Consider the following 27,850-nt stretch of genomic DNA (forward strand, 5'->3'; position numbering starts at 1 on the left):
GAGGTATATTTTTCCCAAGAATGAAAGAAAAGAAAAATACAGACCAATGACACTCAGGAAGATGGATGCAAAATTACCAGAAAAAAAGAGTGAAACTGAATAATTAGGATCCAGTTGGATTTATAACAGAATAAAGGTGGTTTAATACTAGTCAACCAACAAAGGCCAATGTCATTCATCTTAACCAATGAAAGGAGAGAATCATGCCATCCTCTCCACAAATGCAGCAAAAGCCCTTGATAAAGCTCAGTACCCACCCAGGAGAAAAATCTCAGCAAACAAGTAGTGTTAGAACACTTTCTGTCCCTATAACAAACACCTGAGACAGTTACTTTGTCTCACTGTGGTGGAGGCTTCAGTCCATGATCTACTGCTGTGGAGAGGCCGGCATCCTGTGGGGAGGGCTTGGGGGAGTGAAACCATCACCTGATCACCAGGAAGGAGAGACGAAGGCAAAGGTCACAGTGCACAAGCCCCCGCTAGGGCCTGCTCCCAGTGACCTAGAGCCTGTCCTGCCCACTAGAGCCAGGCAGGGTAGCACACGCCTGAAACCTCAGCGCCTCAGGAGGCTGAGGCAGGAGGATCACATGTTCAAGACCAGCCTCAGCAACTAAGTGAGACCCTGTCTCAAAATAAAAAACAGGACCGGGGGTGCAAGAGACGGAGCACCCCTCAAACACACACACACACAGACCTCCCACTAAGCCCCACCTTCTATAGACTCCACCACCTCCCAATAGCACCTCCTCCCTGGTGACCAAGCCTTAATATCTACTTGTGCCTTTGTGGGACATGACAGATCCAAACTGTGGCACCAGGGCTAGAAGGGAATTACACAGCTTGTAGCAGACAGCATTTATTTTTTTTATAATTTGAAAATTTGCAAGTATGGTTGAATGAATTCCAGTTTTATAGAATTCACCAGTTATTAACATTTTATCAAATTTGCGTTGTGTGATTGTGTGATTGTGTCTGTGTGTGTGTGTGTGTGTGTGTGTATTTGGAAGCAGCGAGAAGTTAGAGATATGATTCTTCACCTCTGATTACTGTACTTCTCTCTGTTTCTTCTAAGGATAAGAACATTTTCTTATAAAACCGTAATGCAGCCACATTCTGAAAATTTAACACGATACAGTGCTAAATCACAATGTGCAGCCCAAATTCAAATGATTAGACTCATTTATGTATTTTTGGCAGGACTGTCATATGTATGATGTTGTGTCTTTCTTGGTTCATTATGTGTCATGGGACACATGCTGCCAGTTTGTCCCATCATTGGTGCTCTTAACTTTGGTCTCTTTTGTAAATGGTACAAATATCATTTCTAAAGGAGGAACAATAAGAGCAACCTTTCAAAATCACGAATAAAAAGTCATGGCCTGTGCAGTAAGTCTAGAAAAAGAAGTTGAAGGTATTGGGATGGAAAAGGAAGAAATAAAACTACTGTTACTTACATATACAATTGTCTACATAGAAACCCAAAATAGCATGTCATCAAATTGTTAGAAAAATTAAGAGCATTTAAAAGGCCTCTGGATATAAAACTCAGAAAAATGAGTTGTATTTGTACATACCAGGAACATTTAGAAATTGTAATTTAATATTTGCAGTGGAATCAAAGAAGATTGGATACCTACAAATATGCAAGATTTAGAAAGGAAAATTATATAGCATCACTGAAGGATTAATATCAAAGATGCCCTAAGTACGTGGTGCTGTTCACCATGTTCATGGATAGACACCGCCGCTTCCTCCTCCAGATCGCTATAGGATTCTCCTTTTTGAAGACACATTCCACAACAGAGTCCTTGCTCAGGGCACTGAGCTGTGGCCACTTTTGAATTAGAGTCATTTGTAGTCTTGGGCTGGTACCTCCAAATGTACTTAGGATAGGGAGGGGCAACCATACTTTGTTCACCTTCATATTACATCGTGGTCACGTACTTGGCGTCCACAAATTTTCATCCATTGAAAATTGTTCACAAACATTCACCAACTGATTACCTAATGGTTTGTTCATCCAGAAAATCAGGGTGGGCACAGACGGCAAAGGGCAAAGCACAAGAGAAGGCGTGGAGGGGAATTGTACCATGGTGCCGCAGTCTGGCTGGGCACAAAATCACGAGCCACCACACACCTTGTAGATTCAAACAGCAACTCTTTATTCCCGAACTCACACCGGCACTCTACAAACACGTTCTGGGCAAAATCCACACTCTTCACCGGGCTCTGAATCCCGCGAGAACTCAACGGGAACTCAAGGCGCCTGAGGCAGCAGGATACGCCCTATTCCTAGCAGGAATCACCTTAAACCTAGAACCGCCCTAAACCCAGAACGCCCTAAATCCCAATCCACCCTAAACCCGGATCCGCCCTGGTCCTTGAGCAAGGTCACCTTTCATGTAAAGTCACTGCAAATGACCTGGGTCCAGCATGGAGAGTCCTTCCTCTAAGCAACATGGAGTAGGCTGACAAAGAAATTGCGATGCGTCATTCCTACTTGGCAATGGCTCTCAGCATCTCCCCCCTTCTGATTAATTAAACAACAAGCATGTGGTTTAAGGACCGTGCCTGTTAGGTTGTCCAATTCAACATATGGTACTTACCCGTCATCGGATGATCTGACCTCTAGGCGTCAGCCTCCTATCTTAGGTTGGTACCACTGCAATTGGATCATACCCGTCACTGACTACCGGTCCAGTATACAGCCATACTTGTGGATAGGCCTATGCACCAGTGGGGGGTGAGGTTCTTTGCCTCACCTCTGTTGGCCCCCAAATTTTAGCTGGACGATCATGACAAGCAGAAGGGAGGAAGATACACCAAGCCAATTGACGGCTCCTTTTGGAAAAATTGTACCACCGATGACATCATCAGCAAAAATACCCCAACACTACCACAAGTCGCTGCACCAACAGATAGTTCACAATGCATACAGGTGAGCTCACAATGTGTCCAGGCAAGTTCTGCAAGCAGTTCAGTGATGGCTATTGTAGAAGCTGTAGATTGGTTTTATCTTTGACTTCACCAGCACTGGGATGAAGATAGGAATTCTGGCAATAATGGCTAAAGAAAAAATTATGTAACATTACAGAAGGCACTAAAAGAAAACAATTTTCTTAACAATTTACATTATCTTTAAGAGAATTATTAAATATAATGAAAAGGAAAGGTGAAAGTAAACAAACAGATCTGTTAACCTTCTTTTGTGTTCACATATTAAAACAATCTTTAACAGCTGTTTACCCAATTAAATTAAACCATTTAAATCACGTGAATTAAAAAAAAATATTTGGATCCATTTTATCATGAGCGCTCATCATATATGATATATGGACATACATACATTCAAACATATAACACAAAACACAAGTGTGCACACATAATATAATACATACAACACATAACATTATAGTAAAGGCCTTATAACTTTTTACAGGTGAAATCTCCATTGCAATGTTTAAAAACTCTATAGTCAAAAAATAGAACTGATCAGCAAAACATTAACCTAGGTCTGTATGAGCTCAAAAAACAAAATAGAACTTCATGATATGGCAAAGGGCAATAATAAAATAGATATTGAAAAAAGCATCCTGGTTCTGTTGCAGATGTAAGAATAGCCAAACTGGAGTTTTGGATATCAGTTGTTATGGATTTGAGCCAAATCATCTTCTTTTTGGTCTGTAGAAATCGCTTTAGTTAATCTTTCTGGAATCCAAATCGGCTGCTGTTCTCCCTGTGGAAACACATAAACAGACCCCCGACTCCAGACAATCACTGGGTCAGGACCTTGGTTAATCTCTCTGGAATCCAAATCGGCTGCTGTTCTCCCTGTGGAAACACACAAACAGACCCCCGACTCCAGACAATTACTGGGTCAGGACCTTTCCATTGTCCTGTTAGAATATCCTTCCAAAGTACCTTGGGCTTATGTACATTTTTTGGACACATATGCCTTTCCGCAGCACTAAGTCCTGATGAATCCAAATTTAAAAAGTTTAGAGTAAAAAGGGTTATTTTAAGTTTATCTTTGGGGAATATATACCCCTTCCCAATTCCTTCTTTTTGCTTTAATAAGTACATTTTAATAGTTTGATGAGCTCTTTCAACTATGCCTTGTCCCTGTGGATTGTATGGGATTCCTGTTATATGAGTAATGCCAAATGTTGAGCAAAATTGTTTAAAAGAGGTAGAAGTATAACCAGGGGCATTATCTGTTTTTAACTGTTTTGGAACACCCACAGTGGCAAAATTTTGTAAGCAATGAGCTATAACATCTTTAGTTTTTTCTCCGGCATGAAGGGAGCCCATCAAAAATCCAGAAGAAGTATCAACTGTAACATGCAAATATTTTAATTTTCCAAATTCTGGCAAGTGTGTGACGTCCATCTGCCAAATATGGTTAGGTATCAATCCTCTAGGATTGACTCCAAGATTAACTTGTGGTAAAAAGGTCACACAATTTTGACATTGTTTTATTATTTGTCTAGCTTGTTCCTTAGTTATTTTAAAACGCTTTTGTAAAGTATTAGCATTGACATGGAACTTTTTATGAAAATTTATAGCTTCTTCTAGTGTAGAGAAAATATGTATGTCATGTGTAGTTTTATCTGCTAAATCATTGCCCAAACTAAGGGCTCCAGGCAATCCTGTATGTGCCCTAATATGTCCTATAAAGAATGGATCTTTTCTGTCCCAGATTAGACTTTGTATAGTGGAAAACAAAGAGAAAACAGTAGAAGAAGGGGAAATCCTACCAGCATCTTCAAGAGATACTATAGCATTAACTACATACTGACTATCAGAAAATAAATTAAATACAGAATCTTTAAACATCACAAAAGCTTGTAAAACTGCATTAAGCTCTACCTTTTGAGCTGATTGTTTGGGTACTAAAAATGTAAAAGTTTGATCAGGGGTAACTACTGCTGCTGTACCATTATTTGACCCATCAGTGAATATATTTGGAGCATTCATGATAGGTGTTTTTCTTGTCATTTTAGGAAAAACTACAGGATGCTTAGACCAAAAAGACAACAAAGGATTAGATGGTAAATGATTATCAAATGAAACATTAGATTTACACATGATTATTGCCCAAGTATTTAACTCATTAGCTAACTCATCAATTTGATCCATAGTATATGGAGTAATAATTTTATTGGGAGAAATTCCAAACACTCCCTTTGCTGCTTTTATTCCTTTGAGTATTAATTGTCCTACAGCCTCAGGATACCTAGTAAGAATAGTGTTAGGAGAATAAGATAAATGTATCCACAATAATGGACCTTCTTGCCAAAATACTCCTGTAGGAATATTTTTTGTTGGTAGTACAATAAATAATAAAGGCAAACTTATATCAATTCTATCCAAATGTATATTTTCCATATATGTTTCAATAATTTTTAATGCCTTTCTTGCTTTAGGAGTTAACATGCGGGGTGAATTTGGATCTGATGGACCTTTTAGAATATCAAATAAAGGTCCCAACTCTCCTGTTGGTATACCTAGATAAGGCCTTATCCAATTTATGTCTCCTAATAACTTTTGAAAGTCGTTAAGTGATTTGAGTTGATCTACTCGTATTTGAATTTTTGGTGGACGGACCATGGTTGAGGATAATAGAACTCCTAAATAATTAATTGGAAAATTTAATTGTACTTTATCTATTGCTATCTCTAGATTATAATTTTTTAATAAGTTTGTAAGTGTGGCATAACATTCCAGCAATATGTTTTTATCTTTATGTGCCAATAATACATCATCCATATAGTGAAATATTTGTAGTTCAGGATTTTGATTTCTAAGTGGCTGGATTGCTTTGTTAACATATATTTGACACATAGTTGGACTGTTAGCCATCCCTTGAGGGAGTACTTTCCATTCATATCTCTGATCAGGACCTTCATGATTTAATGCAGGGATAGTAAATGCAAAACGTGGACTATCCTCGGGATGAATTGGAATTGAAAAAAAACAATCTTTAATATCTATAGCTAAAACATGCCAGGTTTTTGGCAAAGCAGACAATTGAGGAATCCCTGATTGAGCAGGTCCCATAATAACCATCTCATTATTAATGGCTCTTAAATCTTGCAATAATCTCCATTTACCAGATTTCTTTTTGATGACAAAAATGGGAGTATTATGGGGAGATATGGAAGGTTGTATATGTCCTTCCGCTAATTGTTGTTTGACCAGATCATGGGCTACTTGTATCTTTTCTTTAGTCAGGGGCCACTGAGGAACCCACACTGGTCTTTCTGATTTCCAAGTAATTTTGATTGTCTCAGTGGCCCTTTCTGAAAATCCAACCCATGTCTGTCTGTTCCTTGATCTATTTGTATTGGTGCTGCTATACCTTGCCCTTGTTTTCCTAATCTTTTTTCTTTCCTAAAGCCTTGTCTAGCCCTAGTAGTGGGCGCATTAGGATTGATGTTATTTGTTAACGTCAAACCTAATTGATCTAGGACATCTCGTCCCCATAAATTTATAGGAAGATGATCCAATACATATGGCTGTATAGTTCCTTCACATCCTTCAGGATCCTTCCAATCTAATATCATAGAACTTCTATGGGGATTAGTCGCCACTCCTAGGCCTCGAAGCGTTTGAGTGGCTTGTTGTAATGGCCAATGTTTTGGCCATTCTTGACGAGATATGATGCTAAGGTCAGCTCCTGTGTCCAGTAGCCCATTAAACTCATGACCTTGAATATTTAGTTTTAGCATTGGGCGAGAATCTAAATTTAAAGACAACATAGCCCAATCTACACCTGTGGAGCCTAATCCCCTGGAACCTCTTTCTACACTATGACTAGGAAATTTATTATGTAGGCTGGGTATTATTAACAACTGTGCTATTCTATCTCCAGGTGAAATTACTGATATACCTCTTGGAGAACTAGCTATAATTTTTATTTCACCTACATAATCGGGATCAATTACCCCAGGACTTATCATAAGTCCTTTTAATGTAGATGAACTACGTCCCAATAATAAGCCTACTGTTCCTTGGGGAAGAGGTCCTTTTACTCCTGTGGGAATGATTTGAACTCCCATCTCTGGAGTTAATACTGCTCTGGCAGAGGCGCAGATGTCCAACCCTGCGCTCCCTCGGGTTTGTCTGATGAGGGATTTAATGGACAATGTGTCCTGGGCACTACCCTGATGGTGTTGCTGGGTTCCTCCACTGCCCCGTATATTTGTGGTTGTGGGCCCCGGAGCATTGGGCCCCCCTGTCCGTTTTTTGGCAATGGAGCCTGATGCCTTTCTCCACGATATCGTGGATAAATACCTGGTCTTTGTCCGTTTTTTGATAAGGGAGTACCCTCTATGGTGGTTTGAGAACGGCATTCATTAGCCCAATGTCTCCCTCTACGGCATCGTGGGCAAATACCCGGTATTCTATTCCTTTGATACCTACTTTTGTTAAACCCTCCTCCTATGGGGCAATTCCTTTTAAAATGTCCTGTTTGTTCACAATCATAGCATGTTTTTGGCCTGGCATCTAAAGCCTGTTGTACTGCAGCTGCCAAGACTTGCCCTTGTTCATTAATATCTCTACATAATTTAATATATGTGTTTAAATCTTCATGTCTCCATGGTCTAATAACCTCTCTGCAGCAACGATTTGCTTGGTCATAAGCCAGTTGTTTTATTAATGGCATTGCTTGTTCTGTATCCCCAAAAATTTTGGCAGCCGTTTGAATTAGCCTATCTACAAAGTCAGCGTAAGGTTCATTAGCTCTCTGTATTACCTTAGATAGCTGACCTTGTAAATCTCCATGTCCTTGTAAAGTCTTCCATGCCCTAACTGCGTCTGCAGCAATTTGTGCATATATAGCAGGATCATATTCAATTTGTTGCCGTTGACCCTCATAAGGTCCTTTTCCTAACAACATATCTAGATTTCTTTGAGGGTAACCGGCTGCTGCATTTCGCCTAGCTGTCTCCGTGCAAAATTCCTCATTGGCAACCTTCCATAACAAATATTGTCCTCCATTTAGTACAGATTTACACATGCTAGCCCAATCTGCTGGCGTCATGTCCAAGTTAGTAATGGACTCGACCATGCTTACCGTGAAGGGAGCTTGGGGACCATAGGTTGTTACAGCCTCCTTTAACTGCTTCACTGTTTTAAAATCTAAAGCACGGTGAATTCGCTGCCCTCCTGCCTGTTCAAGTACAGGGCATGCTAATCTTTGAGGTCCTGTCTCAGGATCCCATTTATCAACTACGGGGTTTGAGGGCCACTCAGCTGTCTCCATCGGTGGGGCTGTTGGTTGAATTACGCCCTCTTGTGATAAAACGGAGTTAGTAACAGCCTCCTGTTGTGGCCTTTTTCCTAACAACCCCTTTTCCTTTAAATTTTCTTCCTCTGTCTGACTAGCTCGAGAGACCTTCTCTTTTGCTTGATCTAAAATGTCTTTCTCCATGGTCTGAACCTCTAACAATTTACTTAACACCTTTTCGGTTTGTTTTTTACTAATTTCTAATCTACTATAAAGATAACGCAACCCAATAAGATAACACAAAACAAAACCGAAACTGAATGAAACAAAAACGGAATAAAAAATTGTTGTATCAATTTTCTCTTCCTCCGGGCCAACAAACTTCAAACCTTTAGCCAACCATTATTCCCAGTTTGCCTGAGAAATTTCTAGGGACAGGCAGCTTGAAACAAAAACAAAATAAATCAAAACAAGAACACATTGTTTTTTGAAATGGTCACCCATTCTCTCGCCTTCCCTCAGGGACGAGCAATTTCACTTACCTCCAAGTTTCAGACGTTCCGCGTACAGGCCACCAAATGCCGCAGTCTGGCTGGGCACAAAATCACGAGCCACCACACACCTTGTAGATTCAAACAGCAACTCTTTATTCCCGAACTCACACCGGCACTCTACAAACACGTTCTGGGCAAAATCCACACTCTCCACTGGGCTCTGAATCCCGCGAGAACTCAACGGGAACTCAAGGCGCCTGAGGCAGCAGGATATGCCCTATTCCTAGCAGGAATCACCTTAAACCTGGAACCGCCCTAAATCCGATCCGCCCTGAACCCTGATCCACCCTAAACCTGGATCCACCCTGGTCCTTGAGCAAGGTCACCTTTCATGCAAAGTCACTGCAAATGACCTGGGTCCACCATGGAGAGTCCTTCCTCTAAGCAACATGGAGTAGGCTGACAAAGAAATTGTGATGCGTCATTCCTACTTGGCGATGGCTCTCAGCACCATGGCATGTCCAGGGAACAGGGCAGAGAGCCAGACAATTGATCAACCCAAGGAGAGGAAGGGAAGTGCACTCTGGGGAAATAGACGGGGCCAGGAGAGAAGAGCCTCTAATGCCAGGGGGAGACTGCCTTCCAGGGAGGGGACAATTTGCAGGCGGGGGAGGGAAAGTGCAAAATGAGGCTTAGAGAACTTGAAGGTCAGAGCTAGAGGGACCTCTGGAGAGGACCCATGTGGCTGCTTGTTTCTTGCAAGCTCTGGGAACCTGTAAAATATTCCACCCATCACACATACTGCATCCTAATAATTAAAAATGGATGAATTGATCATCTTGATTTTGATTACTCAGATTCTTTCATAACTATCACAATTTCTAACCCACTTGAATCATTCAGTATAAATAGGTACTAACAAGTGATATCAAGGAAATGCATTGGTTTGATGAGAATGGAATTGACATGGGTGGGAAAAAGGGGACTAGTTTAAGACAGCATGATCTGGGAAGATCATTCTTGGGAGCAGAGAGATATTTGAAGCTCCAGAGGAAATGTTTCGGCAGAACAAATCACAAGTGCAAAGGCCCTGAGGTGGAAATGGGTTTGGAATGTTTGTGCACTGTTACTCGACTAGAGGCTGGGAGGTGAGGTCAGATGAGCAGGGCCTTGATTCTGAAGCCTATTTAGAACAGTTAGTCCATGCTCTTCTAAGTCCAATGGAGGAAAGTTCGAACTCAGTTTTTCTGCACAGCCTAATTCTAGGTAAGATGCGTGGTCCCCTTTGGCTTTTTGAAATCTTACAAATAGCCTGAGGACACATGTTAATTTCGACCATCCCAGACTCCAAAGAATCCAGGCCCAACAGGAGCTTGCAGCCACCTATCCGAGCCCTTGGTACTTTAGTGTTACTGTCAGATTGTCATTCGGTGGTCCAGAGTGCGTTTCCAGCAGGTTCCCAGAGTGGCCAAGTCAGAATCAGTATGCCTAGTTCAATTGATTCCAGACAAACAATTCATGTTTTCACTGTAGACTTTTTAATTCAATAATTAGAGATTCAGAATGCAGTTGTAATAAATAGTACAGAGTACCGATCACCCTGTAGTAAAGGGTAGGTGTTACCCTTTGTCCCCCAGTAGTGACATCTTACAAGAATGCAGTACAGTGTCACAACCGTGACACTGACATCGATACAGTCTGGGCACAGAGCCTTTCCATCACTACAGAGACCTCTCCATCGCCCCTTGATGGGCACAGCCACCTCCCTCGGCCCTACTCCCTTCTTTGCCCTTGTCAACCACTAAAATGTTCTCCATTTCTATACTTTTGTCCTTTCGAGAATGTTATATAAATGAGCAGCCGTTGGGGTGGGCACTTTCCCTCGGCCTCATTCTCTGGGATCTATCCAGGTTGCTGTGTGTGTCGGCAGCCTGTTCCTTTTTCCGGTCGTGCCGTGTTCCACAGAACGGATGCAGCAGTTTATTGAACCACTCACCCCATTAAAAGCCATCTGGGGCCGGGGCCAGGGCTCAGTGGCAGAGCACTCGCCTAGTATGTGTGAGGCACTGGGTTTGATCCTCAGCTCCACATAAAAATAAATAAATAAAATAAAGGCATGATGTCCTTTTTAATTTTATTTTTATATTAAAAATTTAATATGAATTATATTTATATTAAAATTTAATATTTTTATATTAAAAATAAAATTAAAAAAGAAAGCCGTCTGGCTGTTTCCAGTTTGGGGCTGTGAGGGATAAAGCTGCAGTAAGCATTCATGTTCGGGTTGCGTTCTTGTGTGTGGAGATGTAACGCAGTCTCTGTGTCTCTGGGATCGATGCCCAGGAGGGCAGTTGCTGGGCCACAGGAAACTTGCCTGTCTACTTTTGCAGGAAACTATCAAACCGTTTTCACAAATGATTTTTTAGTAAAATATTGCATGGGACTCATTTATACCAAGAATTTCTTTGTCGTCTTATGTGAAAATTGAATAAAATGGGGTGGCCCGTATTTTTACTGCTGACCCTCCTCCCTTGCTCCCAGGTGATGCTCAGGCCGCTGGTTTGCAAGCCCTGTTCTCAGAAGCAAGCCTCTATCTAGTTCATTTTCATAATTCCAGGAAAAAAAAATCTCGAACTCAGAAGTAGATAAAAACAGTGTCATGAATGCTTGTATACCCGGCTTGTAGAATTGTCAAGCGTTTACCCTCTGGCTTTATCCATAACCTTTTTTTTTCCCCTGAAATATTTTAAAACAAATCCTGGTCGTTTTGTCAGACTTCAGTGTGCAACTCCCAAAAGACAGGGACGTTTTCTGACATCACCACAATGCCAGAATCACATCGATCACTTCTTGGAACCGTGGATCCCCGTTCAGAGGACAATGTCCCTGGTCGTCTCATAAATGCCTCTGTGTGTGGTTTGTTTGGCCTGCAGGTCCCACCAAGGTGCACACCCGGGGCTTGGTGGACGGTTTCTTGTCCCCAGCAGGGACGGGAAACCGACCCAGGAATGAACACACCTGCACATCCTTCCCAGAGGCTGGCCTTTGTCCTGGTGTAACCAGGGCCGGGCGTTCACGCTGGGTCCTCCCCACACCAGCCTATTTTGTGGGGACGGCCCCGTTGTGCAGATGAGGACGCTGAGGCTCTGTGAGATGACCCCCCAGCACCCTGGGCAGTAGGGCCAGAACCTGGATGGGAGCCCAGACCTGGGTGTGACCTCAGAGCTGCCTCTCCTAACCCCCCTGCTGCTCCTGAGGTTGGCTCTGTTTATTTACTTGTGCTTCTGGGTGGTTACCAGGGATTCATTCCACACCAGGCCTAGAGCAGATTCAGGGAGCCCCTTGGTGGCCACAGCCACCTCCCTCCACCCCAGCTCCCTTCTTTGCCCTGACTCCCCCCGTTGCCCAGCAAAAGGAGAGGACACTTCTCCAAGGAAGCGTGTAGGGGCGTGCAGGGTTGGGAGAAGCCAGAGGGGCATGCTTGTCCCAGGCAGATTCTGACTTCCCAAAGGGAGTGGCGCTGCCTTCCCCGCCCTCCCTCTCGCACATTGTGGCATGAGCCTGCAGAGGGGCTGGAGGGCGAGTTACATGACCTGCACCTGCAGCCTTGGCAACCAAGGTCTGCCAGGGAACAGGCGGAGGACAGGTCTGAGGAGGCCACCCTGAGCCTCAGGGACAGGCAGGGGGGGCTCCTGCCCTGGGACAGAGGCGTTCCACGCCCCCAGGGCTGAGAAGTGTGGACTTTGCTGTGAGGTGCGGAGGGTGGAGAGGGACCAGGCAAGGGCAGCAGAGCCTGGGACACAACTGGGCGTGGACCAGGCCACAGGGGGCTGTGGCCTGAGGGCCAAATGGACTCCTGTGGGTGCCTGGGAGGAGGGGGCACTTCACCACTGTGTGCTCAGAGGCCACACTGACCCTCGAGCCTGGGTGGCCAATTGGCACTCAGCTCGGACTCCCCCAGGGTCACTGCCTGGGAGAAGGACCACCTTCCTCCTCAAAGCCTCCAAGGCAAGGCCAGCAGGCCAGGATGGTGAGCCTTCCTGCCTAGCAGTGCAGGGTGGGACCAGTCGAGTTCTCTGAAGCCTCTTCCTGGGTACACTGCATCTTTCTTCCTCCCAAGACAGGCAGAGACTGGGAGGCACCGCTTCCTGGGGGTGGGGGGGAGTCAGTGATATGACCAGCCCACGTCCACTCCTTAAATGTGCATCCTTAAGGAAAACATTCACAATGCTGTCCTTATAGCCGCGGGAACATGGCTGACCCAGCTCTTGAGATGGTCAGTTGGAAAAGGGGCAAGGCATCCCGTGGGCTCACTGGGGCCCCCTGGAGAAGCTGCCATCTGCAGGGATGGGAGTCCCCTGAGAAGAGTTTCACCTCATGCACAGTGAAACACACCAGCAACATTAAAATCCGGGCAGGCGGGGATGCAGCCCAGTGGCCGAGCGCTGGCTTAGCATGTGTGAGGCCCTGAGTTCAGGCCATGGCTGTGACATTGTGACCAGAGTAGCCACGCCCCTGTGAGTGCTGAGGGTGACAATAGTGGCCTCACAGCCCCTCCCATTGTGGCTGCTGAGGTCTGTGCTCCACGGCCTGGAGCCTTCTGCCAGGCACTGCCCACTCCACCTGCCCCAGGGCCGCCTGTGGGAGACTCAGGCGGCTCCTCGGCTGGACAGCCCAGCCCCAGCACCCAGCCAGGGCTCTCTGGAGCCTGCAAGAGAGCAGGTGCATCTTCCTGGATTTAGAGCCTGTGTCCCCATAAATCAGAGGCCTGTCCCTGGCTGAGTGCTGGCCTAATGCACAGCAAGGTGGAAATGGCCTCCTGTTTATAAGTGTCCCTGCCCTGACAGGCTTTTTAGCAGTTCAGTCAATAGCCCATCAGTCTGGCTCATGTCCATTAATGCCGGTGGTCTCCGGGGAGGCCTGGCCAGCCTTGTCTGCTGAGGGGCAGCTGTCTGGGGCTGGAGCTTCTGCTCTGCAGGCCTGGAAGGACCGCTGGCCCCAGCTCAGCCCTCTGGGAGCTGCCCCTCTGAGCCAGGCCTGGCCCTGGGACACCTTCCCTTAGTCTGAGGCTCCCACTCAGAAGGACGCAAGAGGCAGGAGATGTGGGAAGTGGCCTCCTGTCAGCCCAAGGCCAGCCTAACAATTAGTGCTTCCTGAGAAACCTGCAGGGCAGAAGTTAAGGCCTGGCCCTGGGCCAGAAATTGGAGATAAAGGTTCTGAGAGCAAACCATGGCCCACAGCTAAAGGTTCAGTACTGTTCGTGCCCTTTGACCCAGGAAACAATCCAAGAAAAGGGAAAGGTTGAGTGTGGGAAGAGGGCCAGGACACTGACTCAGAAGGCCCCTCTCAGGGCACCGCTTTAAGTACAGCAGAGGCTGAAGCCGGAGAGGCCAGAGGCCTGGGCTCAAGCCGGCCCTGGCCCTCACAATCCTAATGATCTGGAGGCCAGTCCCTCCTGTCTGGGCTTCCCCAGGTGCCAGAGTGCTGCGATCCATTAGTGATTGCTGCCAGGGACACGGATGAGAGGGCCCAGCTGTGTGCTCACCAGTCCTGGTCTCTGAGAGCCCTGGAGGTTTTTGCTGTTTTGTCTGTGACCCCAAACTCAGGATCCTCCCACCTCAGCCTCCTGGGATCTGGGATTACAGGCATGCACCGGGCTCCTTCTGGCCATTATATTTTTTTTGGTGGTACTAGGGAGATTGAAGCCGTAGAGATTGATAGGGTGCCCTATAGCTGAGCAACACCCTCAGTCCTTTTTATTTTTATTTTTTTATTTTGAGATAGGGTCTTACTAATTTGCTGAGGCTGGCCTCAAACTTGCAATTTTCCTGCCTCAGTCTCCTAAATCACTTGGATTACAGGCGTGTACTACTGCACCCAGCTGTAGATTTTTTTAAATTTTTTTTTTAACTTTCAGATTTAATTTTTTTAAATTTGTATTTGTTTTGTTTTTTGGTACCAGGGATTGAACCCAAGGGCATTTAACCGCTGAGCCACATCCCCAGCCCTTTTTATTTTTCTATTTTAAGGGAGGGTCTCCCTAGTTTGCTTACAGCCTTGCTAAGTTGCTGAGGCTGGCTTTGAACTTGCACTCTTCCTGCCTCAGCCTTTTGAGCCACTGGGATTGCAGGCATGTGCCACTGTGCCCAGTTATAGTGTTGGTTTTAAATACCTTTTTCATTGCCAAATTTACATAGTTAAAATTAAAGAAAAAGAAGATGTTAAAAAACCACCCACATATCCCACCATCTAGATATAACTACAGTTAACATTCTGGTGCATGTGCACACATACACACACACACACACTACATATGCAATCATAGCTATTACTGAGCACTTCTACAGCACCTCACTCTTTGGCTTTTCATATATAATATCCCACTGAACCTTCAACAGTCTTGCAAGGAAGAGATTATTTGCATTTTACAAATGAGGAAAAGAGACTTGCAAGATTTGAGCAGGTGCTGGGCATGCCCAGCACCAAAAAAAAAAAAAAAAAAAAAAAAAGAAGTGCCATTTCTGCAAAGTCAGGGAGGTGAGAGAAGGAGAGGAAGTCCCCTGAGTCCACTCTGTTGAAAGTTCCTTTGCAGGGCTGGGGTGTGGTCCAGTGGGGAAGTGCTTACCTGGCATGCACAGGCTCTGGGCTTATCCCCAGTACTGCCAAATAAATAAATAAACAAGCAAAGGTCTTTAAAAGAAAGTTCCTTTGAGCCAGGTGCTGTGGTGCACTCCTGTAATCTCAGCAACTCAAAAGGCTGAGGCAGGAGGATTGCAAGTTTTAGGCCAGCTTCAGCAATTTAGCAAGACCTTGAGCAATTTAGAGAGGCCTTGAGCAACTTAGACCCCGGCTCAAAATATAAAATAAAATAATGTGGCTTTACGGGAAAGCAGCCCTGGGTTCAATATCCAGGACCAAAAATTTTAAAAAAAGAAAAGAAATTGTATCTGTCACTTCCAATAGGGCCTGCCACCTGGCACATCAAGAGTATTGGCAGGATGGGTGGGTGGCCCACCTTCTCCTCTTCTGTCTCTTCCCCTGTAAAGAGGCATCCTGGGGGTGGCTCGGGGGCCTGAGGCTGGATGGTGGCTGTGGGGTGGACCAGGGCCTGAGTCCTGGTCCTTGTTCTGACAGGGCCATGAATGTGCTGTGCCAGAGGAGTGCGCTGTCACTGCCAGGCCCAGGTTTCTGGGACTTGGCTGGTCTGGTGGTTCCTTGAGCCCAGGAAATCCAGGTCTGTGGATGGGGCTGGAAGTCTCAGCTCAGGGCTTCGGGGCCGGGCTGCGGGGCCCGGGCTGCAGGGCCTGTATTTCCTTCCTTGCATGGATGCAGGAATTCTCTGCAGGAAATGGGGGGCTGTGTTCTAATGGAGGTACAGGCACACACTGTCACATTCGCCGTTTCAAAGTCGATGCAGTGGGTCAGTGTGGTCACAAAGCTCTGTGACCGTCATCACTATCCAATTCCAAAATAATTCGTCATTCCAAAAAGAAACCCCCTACTCACTAGTCTCCCCCACAGCAGCCCCTCTCCCCAGTCCTAGGCAACCACTAATCTGCCTTCTGTCTCCATGATTTTTTTTTTTTTTTTGTCCCTCAGATTGAGCACAGGGGCACTTAACCACTGAGCCACATCCCAGCCCAGCTCATTTTATTTTTTATTTTGTGACAGGGTCTCACTAAGTTGCTTAGGACCTTGCTAAGTCTCTGTGACTAGCCTTCAACTTCCTGTCTCAGCCTCCCAATGGCTGGATTACTGGTGTGTGCCACCAAGCCTGGCTTTTTTGGGTTTAATCGATCATTCTACCTCAGGCTTCTGAGTAGCTGGGACGACAGAAACCCTCCACAGTGCCTGCCCTTTTACACCTGTCTTCTAATGTAGCATAATGTTTCCATGATTCATCCACGTTGTACTATGTATCAGTACTTCATTCCTTTTCCTAGCTGAATAATACTCCATTGTGTGAATGCACAACACTGTAGATATCCGTTCATCACTTGATGAACATTTGGGTTTCCAGTTTTGGGGTGTGTGTGTGTGTGTGTGTGTGGTACTAGGGATTGAATCTAGGGTTTCATGCATGCTAGGCAAGCCTTCTACCGCTGAACTACATCCCCAGCCCTTTTTATTTTATTTTGAGATAGTGTCTTACTAAATTGTTGAGGCTGGCCTTGGACTTGGGATCCTCCTGACTCAGCCTCCTGAGTTGCTGGGATTACAGGCTTGTGTCACTACGCCTGGCTAACATTGGGAGGTTTTATGTAGACCTGTGTTTGCATTTTTCTTGGGGATTCACCTCGGGGTGGAATTGCTGGGTCATATAGTAATTCTGTGTGTGACCTTTGAGGAACTACCCAACTGTTTTCCAAAAGGGCTGCACCATTTTTCACAGACCGGCCAGCAGGGTAGGAAGGGACTCGCCCTGTACTGAACACTCCCGTGTGCGGGCACCGTGCCGCCTCGGATCCTCACATGTACCGATTATTCCCTCCACTGGACTCAGGAGGACACTGAGGCTCAGAAAAGTGCCGTAACTCCCTGAGGGAACAGGCGGGGAGGCCTAGATTCACGCCCAGATCTGTCCCTTACGCTTTCCCCTCTACTCCGCGATTGCTGACGGGGTGACCCTGGGGGTGCTAGACTCACAGTGGCCTCCTCCCCTGGCCAATGTTTTACAGACAGGAAAGTTGGACCCCCACTACCCAAAGGTCTGTGGGCACCGCGGGAACGTCTTAGACATCAAGTGGAACCCTTTTGATGACTTTGAGATCGCCTCCTGTTCAGAAGACGCCACGGTGAGTGTGGGCACCTGGCCCCTTGCTTGGAGAGGGTGGGGCGGGGCAGGCAGGCCAGGTGACATCTACTGGGCTCCAGGGGGGCCTCACCTTCATCACTGAGGGGAGGTCGCCGCGTGGGGAGAGTGAGAAATTCTGGGCACTGTGGGACTTGGGGACCACTCCTCTCTGGGGGCCTCTGTTTCCCCACCTACAAAATGGGTATAATAGCTTCAGCCCATCTCCTGAGGATCCAGTGAGAGTCGGCTCCAGTGGGAGAGCCCACCCTCTAGGGGGCTGCAGAATGCTGCAAGGGACATTTTTATTGTGGTCAAAAAATAACATGCCACTCGATCTCACAGACGGTGGGGAAGTAAACTATAAAATGATGGAAACAAGAATCTTGTTGACCGTGGACCCCATAACGCTGGGTGTGGTGGCCCACACCTATGATCCCAGCCACTCAGGAGGCTGAGGCTGGAGGATCTCAAGTTCAAGGCCAGCCTCAGCAATTGAGCAAGTCCCTGTCTCAAAATAAAAAGGGCTGGGGATGTGGTTCATGGGTTAAGCACCCCCGAGTTCAATTCCTGGTACCAAAACAAAACAAAACAAAATATGGGCTCCAGATCCATCCCAGAAGGTCAGTCCACCATCCCAAAAGGTCAAGGTCAGTCCCACCAACTTTTTCTTTTTTTTTTTTTTTTTAGATGAGGTCTTGCTGTGTTGCCCAGGCTGACCTTGAACTGCTGGGCTCCAGTAGTGATCCTCTTGCCTCAGCCTCCTGGGTATCTGGGACTGCAAGCATGAAACACCATGCCCAGTTTTCACCCACTTTTTTGAGTTCCTACTGTATACCAGAGACCTAGTCACTGTCACCACAATGTTCAGTGTCATTTACTTATAATTCATCCTGTAGCTCCTCCTAAAAGAACAATGGTTGTGGCTTAAAAAGCGCAGGTGCAATCAGAAGATGACAATAAGGTGACAGTGCAGGCATCATTCCTTGCGATCCCGCTGCATTTTTGACTCATGACACGTGGTTCACTCCGTCTTCCCAGCGACCCCACAAGGGAGAATGTATTTCGGGTGGACAAGCCCAGGGTCAGAGAGGGGCAGCACCTTGCCAGGTGACAATGACAGGTGTGAATGACACCAGAGCCCCTCCTCTGTCCACTGAGCTGTGCCACGTTCCTCAGAGCCGCAGATGGAGGACACAGGGAAACAGCTCTGTGGGCCGACGCCTGCTCTAGCTGGGCCCTGCCCGGCAGCTGCGGCAGGAAGGGAAATAGAGTGGCTCGTAGAACCTCCTGCTGGATGGAAGGAGGCGGAACAGTGTGTCGGGCAAGGCGGGCAGGCACTTCCCAGAGGATTTGTGTCGTGCCCATACAGGACATTGCTGAGAAACATAAGGGACAGTTTCACACCAAAAGGGTAATCAAGGCCTGGGACAGAGGGCCTTTCTCCAGTGAGTGCGGCTGCTGGCAGGATGCCACCCCTAGCTCAGCCGCCCTCCCTGATCCCTTCCCTCTCCAAGCAGCTCTGAAAGCCCCCTAGAAGGACAGTCACTCTCTCTTTTTTTTTTTTTCTTTTTGGTACCATGGGTTGAACCCAGGGGCACTTGACCGCAGAGCCATATCCCCAGCCCTATTTTAGAGACAGGGTCTCACTGGGTTGCTTAGCACCTCACTTTTGCTGAGGTTGGCTTAGAACTCACGATCCTCCTGCCTCAGCCTCCTGAGCCCTGGGATTACAGGCGTGTGCCACCGCGCCCAGCTAGAAGGTCTATTTATTAAAGACCTCATGGCCTGCCGCAGTCACTCCTCTGATAGCCCAGGTGCAGTGGCCATGATTATTGGGATTGGGGTGTTTGTTGGTCAGCTCTCTGTAGCTGTGACAAATGCTTAAGAAGACAACCTAAAGGGGGAACGACGTATTTGGGCCCCTGTTTTCAGAGGTTCGATCCACGCTGGGCTGGCTCCACTGCGCTGGGTCTGAGTGGGGCAGAGCCTCATGGCAGAAGGGGGTGGCAGGGGAAAGCCGCTCACCTGTGACAGCAAGTAACAAAGAGAGAGAAGGGCCCAGGGACAAGAAATGCCCTTTCAGGGCACACGGTGAGAGGCGCTTCCTCCAGCTAACCCCCCCCACCCCCATCCTAAAGCTGCCACCATGTCCCACAATGCCATCAAACTATTAATCCCTCTGTGGATCAATCCACTGATGCCGTCAAAGCCTCACGATCTCATCCCCTTCCTGAAGTCCCATCATTGTGGCCTTGGAGACCAAGCCTTCCACCTTCCATGAGCCTTTGGGGGACACCCAAGCCTCAACAGAGGGGAGCAAATTCATTCTGGGTAAATGCATCTGTGGAAAGTGCCAGGCTGCCTCCTCTGTGCCCCCAGGCCCTGGGCTGGGCACCATGGGGATGGGCCAGCAGCAGACCTGCCCAGAGCCTGTGTTCCAGCCAAGTCCAGCTCTGTGCAGTGACAGCCCTCCCTGGCCTGCCCTGTCTGAAGCCTGTGCCTCTCCAGACAGAGTTCACTTCCTAGTTTCAGATCCAAGGCCATCAGGAAATAAGTGTTAACTGAATGATTTTAAAAGTCTCCCACCTGAAAAACCTGTCTGTCCCTAAGGGAAGTGTACACACATCACGTAGGACCTGAGAACCTGGCAGGACAATAGGAATGTCAAGGCAGCACCATCCCTGGCTGCATCTCCATCGGTGTTCTCAGGATGGGCTTCCTCTTTGCCATGGCAGCCCCCCTCTGTGTTCAGAGGACACCACTCTAGAAGGGAGCCCCAGGCCCTCACGGTGAAGCTCAGCCTAGGACCCCTGCAGCCCAGCCTCCTGGCCAGTGGTCTTTCCTCCCCCAGGCCACCCACAGTTCCTCTCTAACTCAAGTCTGTGGCTGCCCTTCCCTGCTCCAGGGCCCACAGTGATTCCCTAGTGCCCTGAGAACATAGCCCAACCCCTTCATCCGGACAGTTGAGGCTCTACTCTGGGCCTCTGGGCAAGGAGAATTAAGATCACTCTTTGAGCAGTCTTCCTAGGCTGAGAAGCAGATTTGCACTGGCATCCAGCCTGGGAGACATGCCTACAGTCCACCCACCGGCCATCACCTCCGGCTGTCAAGATGGCAAAAATGAAGCCAGGCATGGTGGGACACAGCTGCAATCCCAGGCACTCAAGAGGCTGAGGCAGGAGGATCACAAGTTTGAGGCCAGCCTCAGCAATTTATCAAGGCCCTAAGCAACTTAGAGAGACCCTGTCTCAAAGAAATAAAAAGAGCTGGGAATGTAGCTCAGTGGTAAAGAATCCCAGGTTCAATCCTTAATACAAAAAAAAAAAAAAAGATGGTAAAGATTTCCTAGCGGCATACTTGGAAACATAGACTCATCTCTGATCAAAATTGGCCCCTGTTCGTGTTGGAGGACTAGGTAAAGCCCTGTCCCCCCTCTGAGTGAGGAGCAGCTATGCAGAGCTCCTCCTGACCTTCTGCTGGGCACCACACGGATCTGTGGCTTAGGGTGGAAAGGTACCAATGTGCCCCGGATGACACTCCCGGACCATGTCTCCCTACCAGATTAAGATCTGGGACATCCCCAAGCAGCTGCTGACAAGGAACTTCACAACCTACAAGAAGGAGCTGGTGGGCCACTCGCGCAGGGTGGGCCTGGTAGAGTGGCACCCCACGGCCGCCAACATCCTCTTCAGCTCTGGCTACGACTACAAGGTGAGGCTGCCTCGGAGTTTCCCAAGGCTTCCCATTCTGAGTCCCCGCGAGCTGGGGGGCTTAGGACAACAGAGACTCACTCCCTCCCAGTGCTAGAGATGAGGAATTGGGAATCATGGTGTTCGGAGGCCATGCTCCCTCCCGAGGCTCCAGGGAGAATCCTTCTGTGCCTCTTCTGGCATCTGGGGGCTCCAGGAGTCCTTTGGCTGGTAGCTGCGTCACCCCAGTCTCTGCCTCTGTCTTCACGTGGCCACATCCCTGTGTATTCTTTCCTGGTCTTAGAAGGCACACCTGTCATTGGATTGAGGGCCCACCCTAATTTATTGGGACCTCATCTTAATTAACTATACCTGCGAAGACCGTATTTCCAAATAATGTCACATCTGAGGTTCTGGGTGGCCATGAGTTTTCTCAGGGGGACACTATTCAGGCCATTACTGCCTGCCTGGAAGGGACCAGCTTCCTTTGCTCCACTGACTGCCCATCAATGGGGACAGTTTACAGCCCAGGAGACCTGGATGCTGTCCAGCTTAGTCACGGACTTGCAGTATGATCTGGGACTGTCCCTTTGCCTTTTCTTGGCCTCAGTGTCTGTGGACCAGTGGGCCGGTGAGACCCCAGCTGTAGATTCCCAGCTCTTCCCCTCTGACTGTCTTGGGTTTGCAGAGGCACTGCAGGGACCTCTGTGGTGGGTCAGGGAGTGGCTGGGAGCCCTTGGAGGGCTCTGGGCCTTCCACGGCCCTCTGATCACAAGTGGATTTCTGAAGCCAGGTGTGTGATGCACACCCAGCCACTCAGGAGGATTCCAAGTTCAAGGCCAGTCACAGCAACTTAGGGAGACCCTTTCTCAAAAAATAAAAAGAGCTGGAGATGTAGCTCAGTGGTAAAGTGCCCCTGGGTTCAGTCCCTAGTACCTGGGCGGGGCGTGGGGGAAGAAGTGCTTTTGTTACCTGTTTGTACAGCCCCGTCTGCCGGGCTACCCTGTGCAGATGTGCAGGCTATTCTGCACCCAACTCCAGGGGGCGCTGTTCACATCCTAGGCTGTGAGCACGGGTGGCCTTGGAGCTGCACAGGGCCCTGGTTATCCTCGGGAAGTGGAAACTGCAGCTGATAACTGTCTGAAATCCCCTGGATTAGCTAGTGGGTCCCCTGGGGTCCTGCCCGCATGGAGGCTTTCTTGCTCAAAGGCAGATGGTGTTTTCCTGTCACTGCCGACAGCCTGACTCCTGGCTTCCCCCTCCCGCCACAGGCGCGCCCACCCTCCTTCCCTGTCTTCTGGGCCTGGCCGCCAGCTGCGGCTTCCCTCCCGGGGATACTGTGTTTCCCTGCAGCCTGGTTAGCCGTGTGGCTCTGGGGGCTGGGCGGGGGTAGCCTCTGCACTTAGAGCCAGCACTCCGCCGTGCAGGTGATGGTCTGGAACCTGGATACAAAGGAGTCTGTCATCGTAAACCCCGTGAGGACAATTACCTGTCACCAAGATGTGATCCTCTCCATGTCCTTCAACACCAACGGCAGCCTGCTGGCTACTGCCTGTAAAGACCGCAAGATTCGGATTCTTGACCCCCGTCTAGGAACTATCCTCCAGGTCAGTGCTGGGCCAGGGTCTGGCTTGGAGTCCAAGAATGGGGTGGGGAGGCTTCTGAGAACAGCTGGCCCCCGGTCAGCACCCGACTCTCTCTGTAGGCAGCATCCACATCTGGCCCCTCGGCACCACTGTGAAGTGAGATAAGTCATGCCCATTTTTCAGGTGAGAAAACTGAGGCCAAAGAAGCCTGAAGTGTCTTTTGCACTTCATGAGCTAGGATTGGAACCTGGTCTAACTCCAAGACTGGTCTGTGTTCCTCAGCTCTGTCACTAGCTGGGGGTCAGAACCCCAGAGGAGTGACCCTCGGCAAGCACTTCCCACTCTCTTTCTGCTCATCGGCGACAATAGGCCGTTAGTCCTTCCTCTCAGAAGACTAAATAGAACAACCCTAATGCCACCTGCACCCAGCCCCATGCCTGGCTCACTTGGCAAGATGTGGAGCTGGCGGAGGTTTCCTACTTCTGAAAAGTAGTGGGCAAGCTGGGTGTGGTGCCGCACACCTGGAATCCCAGCAGCTCAGGAGGCTGAGGCAGGAGGAGCATGAGTTCAAAGCCAGCCTCAGCAACTTAGAGAGGTCCTCAGCAACTCAGTGAGACCCTGTCTCTACATAAAAACATAAGAGGGCTGGGATGTGGCTCAGGGGTTATGTGCCCCTGGGTGGCTTCTTCAGCAGAGTTGGGGGGCTCCTTCCACGTGGAGCAGAAACCCCAGCTCATGGCCCAGGAGTGCCCTCCCAGCGTCCCCGACACTGACTCCACCTTTCCCTCCAGGAAGCCAGCTACAAGGGGCACCGGGCCAACAAGGTGCTGTTCCTGGGGAACATGAAGAAGCTGCTGTCCACAGGCACGTCTCGGTGGAACAACCGGCAGATGGCCCTGTGGGACCAGGTGAGCCTCAGGCATCGCCCAGCCCTCAGCTGAGGGTGGGCTTCGTCCTTCTCTCAGGGGTCTCTCACACACATTAGCAGAGTCTGCCCAGGGCTGGGGGGGAGGGGGGTTGGTTCAGGGTGAAGAACAGGGAGATGCCCTGGGCAAGGCCAGACCTTGTGCAGCTGATCACTGAAGGAGTCAAGAGCCCCCGGCTTCAATTCCCAATGCCAAGGCAATAAAATATCACACAAGATGGGGGGACAGGCAGGCAGCAGGGGAGCAGAGTGAGATCAGGTGTGCCAAAAGTGACTCGGTAATGACCACATGTGGACCAAACAGGTGGAGGGGCACATAAGTGTTTTATTTATTTGTCATGGGACTAGGGATTAGACCCATGGATGCTTAACCACAGAGCAACACCCCCCAGCCCTTTTTATTTATTTATTTATTTATTTATTTATTTTATTTTGAGAGGGTCTTACTAAGATTCTGAGAGTCTTGCTAAGTTGCTGAGGCTGGTCTTGAACTTGCAATCCTCCTGCCTCAGCCTCCCAAGTTGCTGGGATTACAGGTATGCACCACCCGCCCAGCTTGTTTTAGTCCTTTAAAATGTTATGTTCACCTGACGGTAGCCCACAAATTGGTCCTCAAGAGCCAGGGACTCAGCACATACACACAAAGTCAGTATTCTTTCTCACACACACACAAGTGTGCACACACGGCCCTATGGCAAGGATCCTAACCTCAGAGCACCACCAAGGCCCCCAGGGGACTCACGGGCCTTCCTGGTCTCCCTTCCCTTGCAGGACAACCTCTCTGTGCCTCTCACAGAGGAGGACCTGGACGGCTCCTCAGGTGTGCTGTTTCCCTTCTACGACGTGGACACCAACATGCTCTACATAGTGGGGAAGGTCAGCCTGGCTCAGGAGGGAGGTGGCCACCTGGAGCCCTGAGGCAGAAGGCAGAGATGTCCCAGCCTTGGCCCCACTGGTGCCCAGCCTGGGCCCTTGTGGGTATAGGGCAGGGACAGGCCACTCTTCCCCATGGAAGAGCACCCCTCTGCCACCTTCCTCGCTCCAGAGGAACCCCTGGGACCAGGGCTTTGCTGGACACTCCAAGCTTGACCCTCCCCAACTCTGTGGGCATTCTGAAGTTGGGGCAGAGCAGGTGTCCACCGGGTAGGGCTGTCCATACCTGGTATCTCTGACCTCTGCACCAATGCCAGGATCAGTGCTCTCCTCACCTCCAAGTCATTATGACAACCAGCAATGTCCCCCGAGGGCCAAGACTCCCCGGTTGTCTCTGGGGACTTGCCAGTGCTGACCTCCGTGGGTGGCACTGGGGTGGGCGAGGTTCAGGCCTGTCTCCCCAGAGCTTGGCCTGGCCTTGGAGGAGTCTGGGGGTTGGTCGTGGTCGGAGGACACTCTTTCCTGCCTTGATGAGGGGCCCAGCTCACTGGTGTCCCCTGTGGTGGGGGGGGCTGCCAGCCGTTCACGCTGAGAGCGGTGGCTGGGGTGTGCTGCTGGGCACCGGCCGAGTCTGGCCTCCTCGTTTCCCAGGGAGATGGCAACATCCGCTACTATGAGGTGAGCGCCGAGAAGCCCCACCTGAACTACCTGACCGAGTACCGCTCCTACAACCCGCAGAAGGGCATTGGTGAGCGGGACCCCGGGCTGTGGGGGTGGCAGGGAGCAGCCAGTGGGAGGGGACCCACAGCGGCCCTGACCTGTGGGCTGTCTTAGCACTTCCTGTTGCCAGTAACACAATATTGACAACGGGTGAGGTGTGTTTTGACTCGGGATTCTCAAGGTCCAAGGTCGGGGGGCTGCATCTGGTGATGGTCTTTGTGCTGGCAGAGTCCCAGGGCAGCACAGGGCGTCATGAGATGGGACAGGAGCATGCATGTGTATGGCTTTTGGTCCCAGAGAGCCACTGGGGTTCAGCCAAGAGGGCTCTACCCTGATGACCTTATCCAATCCTAATCCCTCCTGTCTCTCCACGCGGCAATTGGATTCAGTTCCCAGCTCTTAACTCCTCACAGCGGAGATGGAATTTCAGTATCTGAGGTCTTGGAGGACTCGGATATTGAAATTCATATATTGAAATCGGAGCCTCCAGGGAGAAAGCCTCTCCTCCTTTCTTTAGGGGTTTAAGAAGATCCAACTTTTTATCCATAAGAAACCCTCTTTAGCTGGATGCGGTGGCACATGACTATAATCCTAGCTTCTCAGGAGGCTGAGGCAGGAGGATGGCAAGTTGGAGGCAAGAGTCCGACTGTCTCAACCCCATTCTCCCAGTGCAGGGCCCAGCCTAGCGTAGGTGTCGTTCATGAGCTTTTCGCTGAGGGGAGATGGCAGGAGGAGGGCAGTCTCTCTCCACATCCAGGTGTGCAGCCTGGCTTTCCCCTCCTGCTAGGTCCCTGTGGCCCCAGCCCAGCCGGAACCTCTTGGCTCTTCTTGGTCCTCTGTCCCCAGGTACCATGCCAAAGAGAGGTCTCGAAGTGTCCTCCTGCGAGATCTTCCGCTTCTACAAGCTGATCACAACCAAAAGCCTCATTGAGCCCATATCCATGATTGTACCCCGGCGGGTAAGGGAGGTGGGGGCCATTCTGGAGGGAAGGGGGGGAACCCATCCTGGAGAAGACAGACCTGGGGTTGTCAGGGTCCCAGACCCTCCAGCCCATACCTTGGTGGCAGCCACAGGACAGCTGAGAGCCGCTTCTCCAAGGGAAGGCCCTTCTCATGGTCAGGGTGACATCACTGGGGCCAGGAGTCCTGGCTCTCTCCCTACCTCAGCTCTTGAGCTGCTGTGTGTCTTTGGGCAAGCCCCTTTGGTCTCTGGGCCTGGGTTTCCTCGATTCAGCAGGAGTCACCATCTGGACTTTCCTTGCAGTCGGAATCCTACCAAGAGGACATCTACCCGCCCACAGCAGGGGCCCAGCCCTCCCTGACTGCCCGGGAGTGGCTCAGTGGGATGAACAGAGGTGAGGAACGTGGGAACAGCCAACTGTGGGGGGAAGTGGAATCCCAGTGGCCCAAGAGCAGTTGGACCTGTATTTTTATTTTCTTGTGGCCTCTGAGGAGAGGCCCTTGACAGACACGTGAAAGGCCAGGAAAGCAGGGACTTACCCAAGTGGCTCCGAAAACTCCCTCCAACCCAAGGGGTATTTCCCCAGGGAAAGCATCACACCTGGGCTCCGCAGGGCGACTGACCAGTCTCAGCCAGACTCCCCAGCCGGTCCCCACTTCTATGGCTGCAATTATTTGACTCCAGGGAACCCTCTAGGCTGCAGGCCCCACCCAGGCTCCCTCAGCCTGACCTGCCCCTCTGTCCCCCTCCTGCCCAGTGAGGGCGGGCTCCTCCCTCCCCACCCAGCTGCTCCCTGCCCCCTCCGTTTCCTTCCACGCGGGTGAGGGGAGCCTCCTGGTGCACTGGAAGAGCCTCAGCTGGGGGCCAGAGGCAGAGGCAGCTCCCTGTTCTGTGTGGCCCTTAGACAGGGCCCGCTCTTCCCTGGACCTGTTTCCTCCCCCATATGCCTGATGCCCACCTCCCCCGCTTCCCAGGACTAATGAACTTGGTAGATGGCAGAGTGCAGTGTGATAGGACCGTTTTTAGAGTCAGGACAAGGTGTCACTCAAGGAGTTCCCCGTGCTTGGGGACAGCCCCAGGGCCTGATCTGGGCTGTTCCCACAAACGAGCCTTCGCTTAGTTACACACCTGGGTACTCGGGTCTGATTGTCCCATCCATCCGTGGACTTGTGCCATTCCGCAGGTGGCTGGATCTCCTGCGCCTGTTGTATGTCGCTGTGTGACTGTGTGTCTGCCTGTGTCCGCGTCCCATGCTCAGTCCTCTCACCGCCCTTGGCTTCTTCCCTCCCAGAGCCAATCCTGGTATCCCTGAGGCCTGGCTCCCAGCCGCTGAGCCCCCGGCCACTGCCTCCAGAGAAGCCCCTCTCCACCCCCACGGCCCGGACCTCCCCCCTGCTCTTGGACCACACTGCAAAGCTGTCTGCAGAGGACGGCCAGAGGCCCCTCTCCCAGCCGGAGGGGAAGGCGCCGAGGTGGGCTGCGGAGCACAGGCCCGAGGAGAAGCAGCCCTGGCTCACGAATGGCTTTGATATTTTCGAATGTCCCCCACCAAAGACAGAGAACGAGGTGTGAAGG

At 49.5% G+C, this 27,850-nt stretch overlaps 1 protein-coding gene across 1 annotated transcript in view; it reads left to right on the plus strand.

Moving 5' to 3' along the window:
• Positions 1-27,850, plus strand: part of Coro2a (coronin 2A) — a 45,957-nt gene that overhangs the window by 14,361 nt on the left and 3,746 nt on the right. Inside the window, exons 3-11 of the mRNA XM_015492276.2 lie at positions 17,406-17,522; positions 21,083-21,232; positions 22,638-22,817; positions 23,588-23,704; positions 24,493-24,597; positions 25,246-25,342; positions 26,161-26,273; positions 26,579-26,669; positions 27,567-27,841. Of these exons, the coding sequence (XP_015347762.1) occupies positions 17,406-17,522; positions 21,083-21,232; positions 22,638-22,817; positions 23,588-23,704; positions 24,493-24,597; positions 25,246-25,342; positions 26,161-26,273; positions 26,579-26,669; positions 27,567-27,841 (1,245 nt within the window). The remainder of the gene's footprint in view (positions 1-17,405; positions 17,523-21,082; positions 21,233-22,637; positions 22,818-23,587; positions 23,705-24,492; positions 24,598-25,245; positions 25,343-26,160; positions 26,274-26,578; positions 26,670-27,566; positions 27,842-27,850) is intronic.

Source organism: Marmota marmota, unplaced genomic scaffold (assembly GCF_001458135.2).
Source record: "Marmota marmota marmota unplaced genomic scaffold, marMar, whole genome shotgun sequence".
Lineage (NCBI taxonomy): Eukaryota > Metazoa > Chordata > Mammalia > Rodentia > Sciuridae > Marmota > Marmota marmota.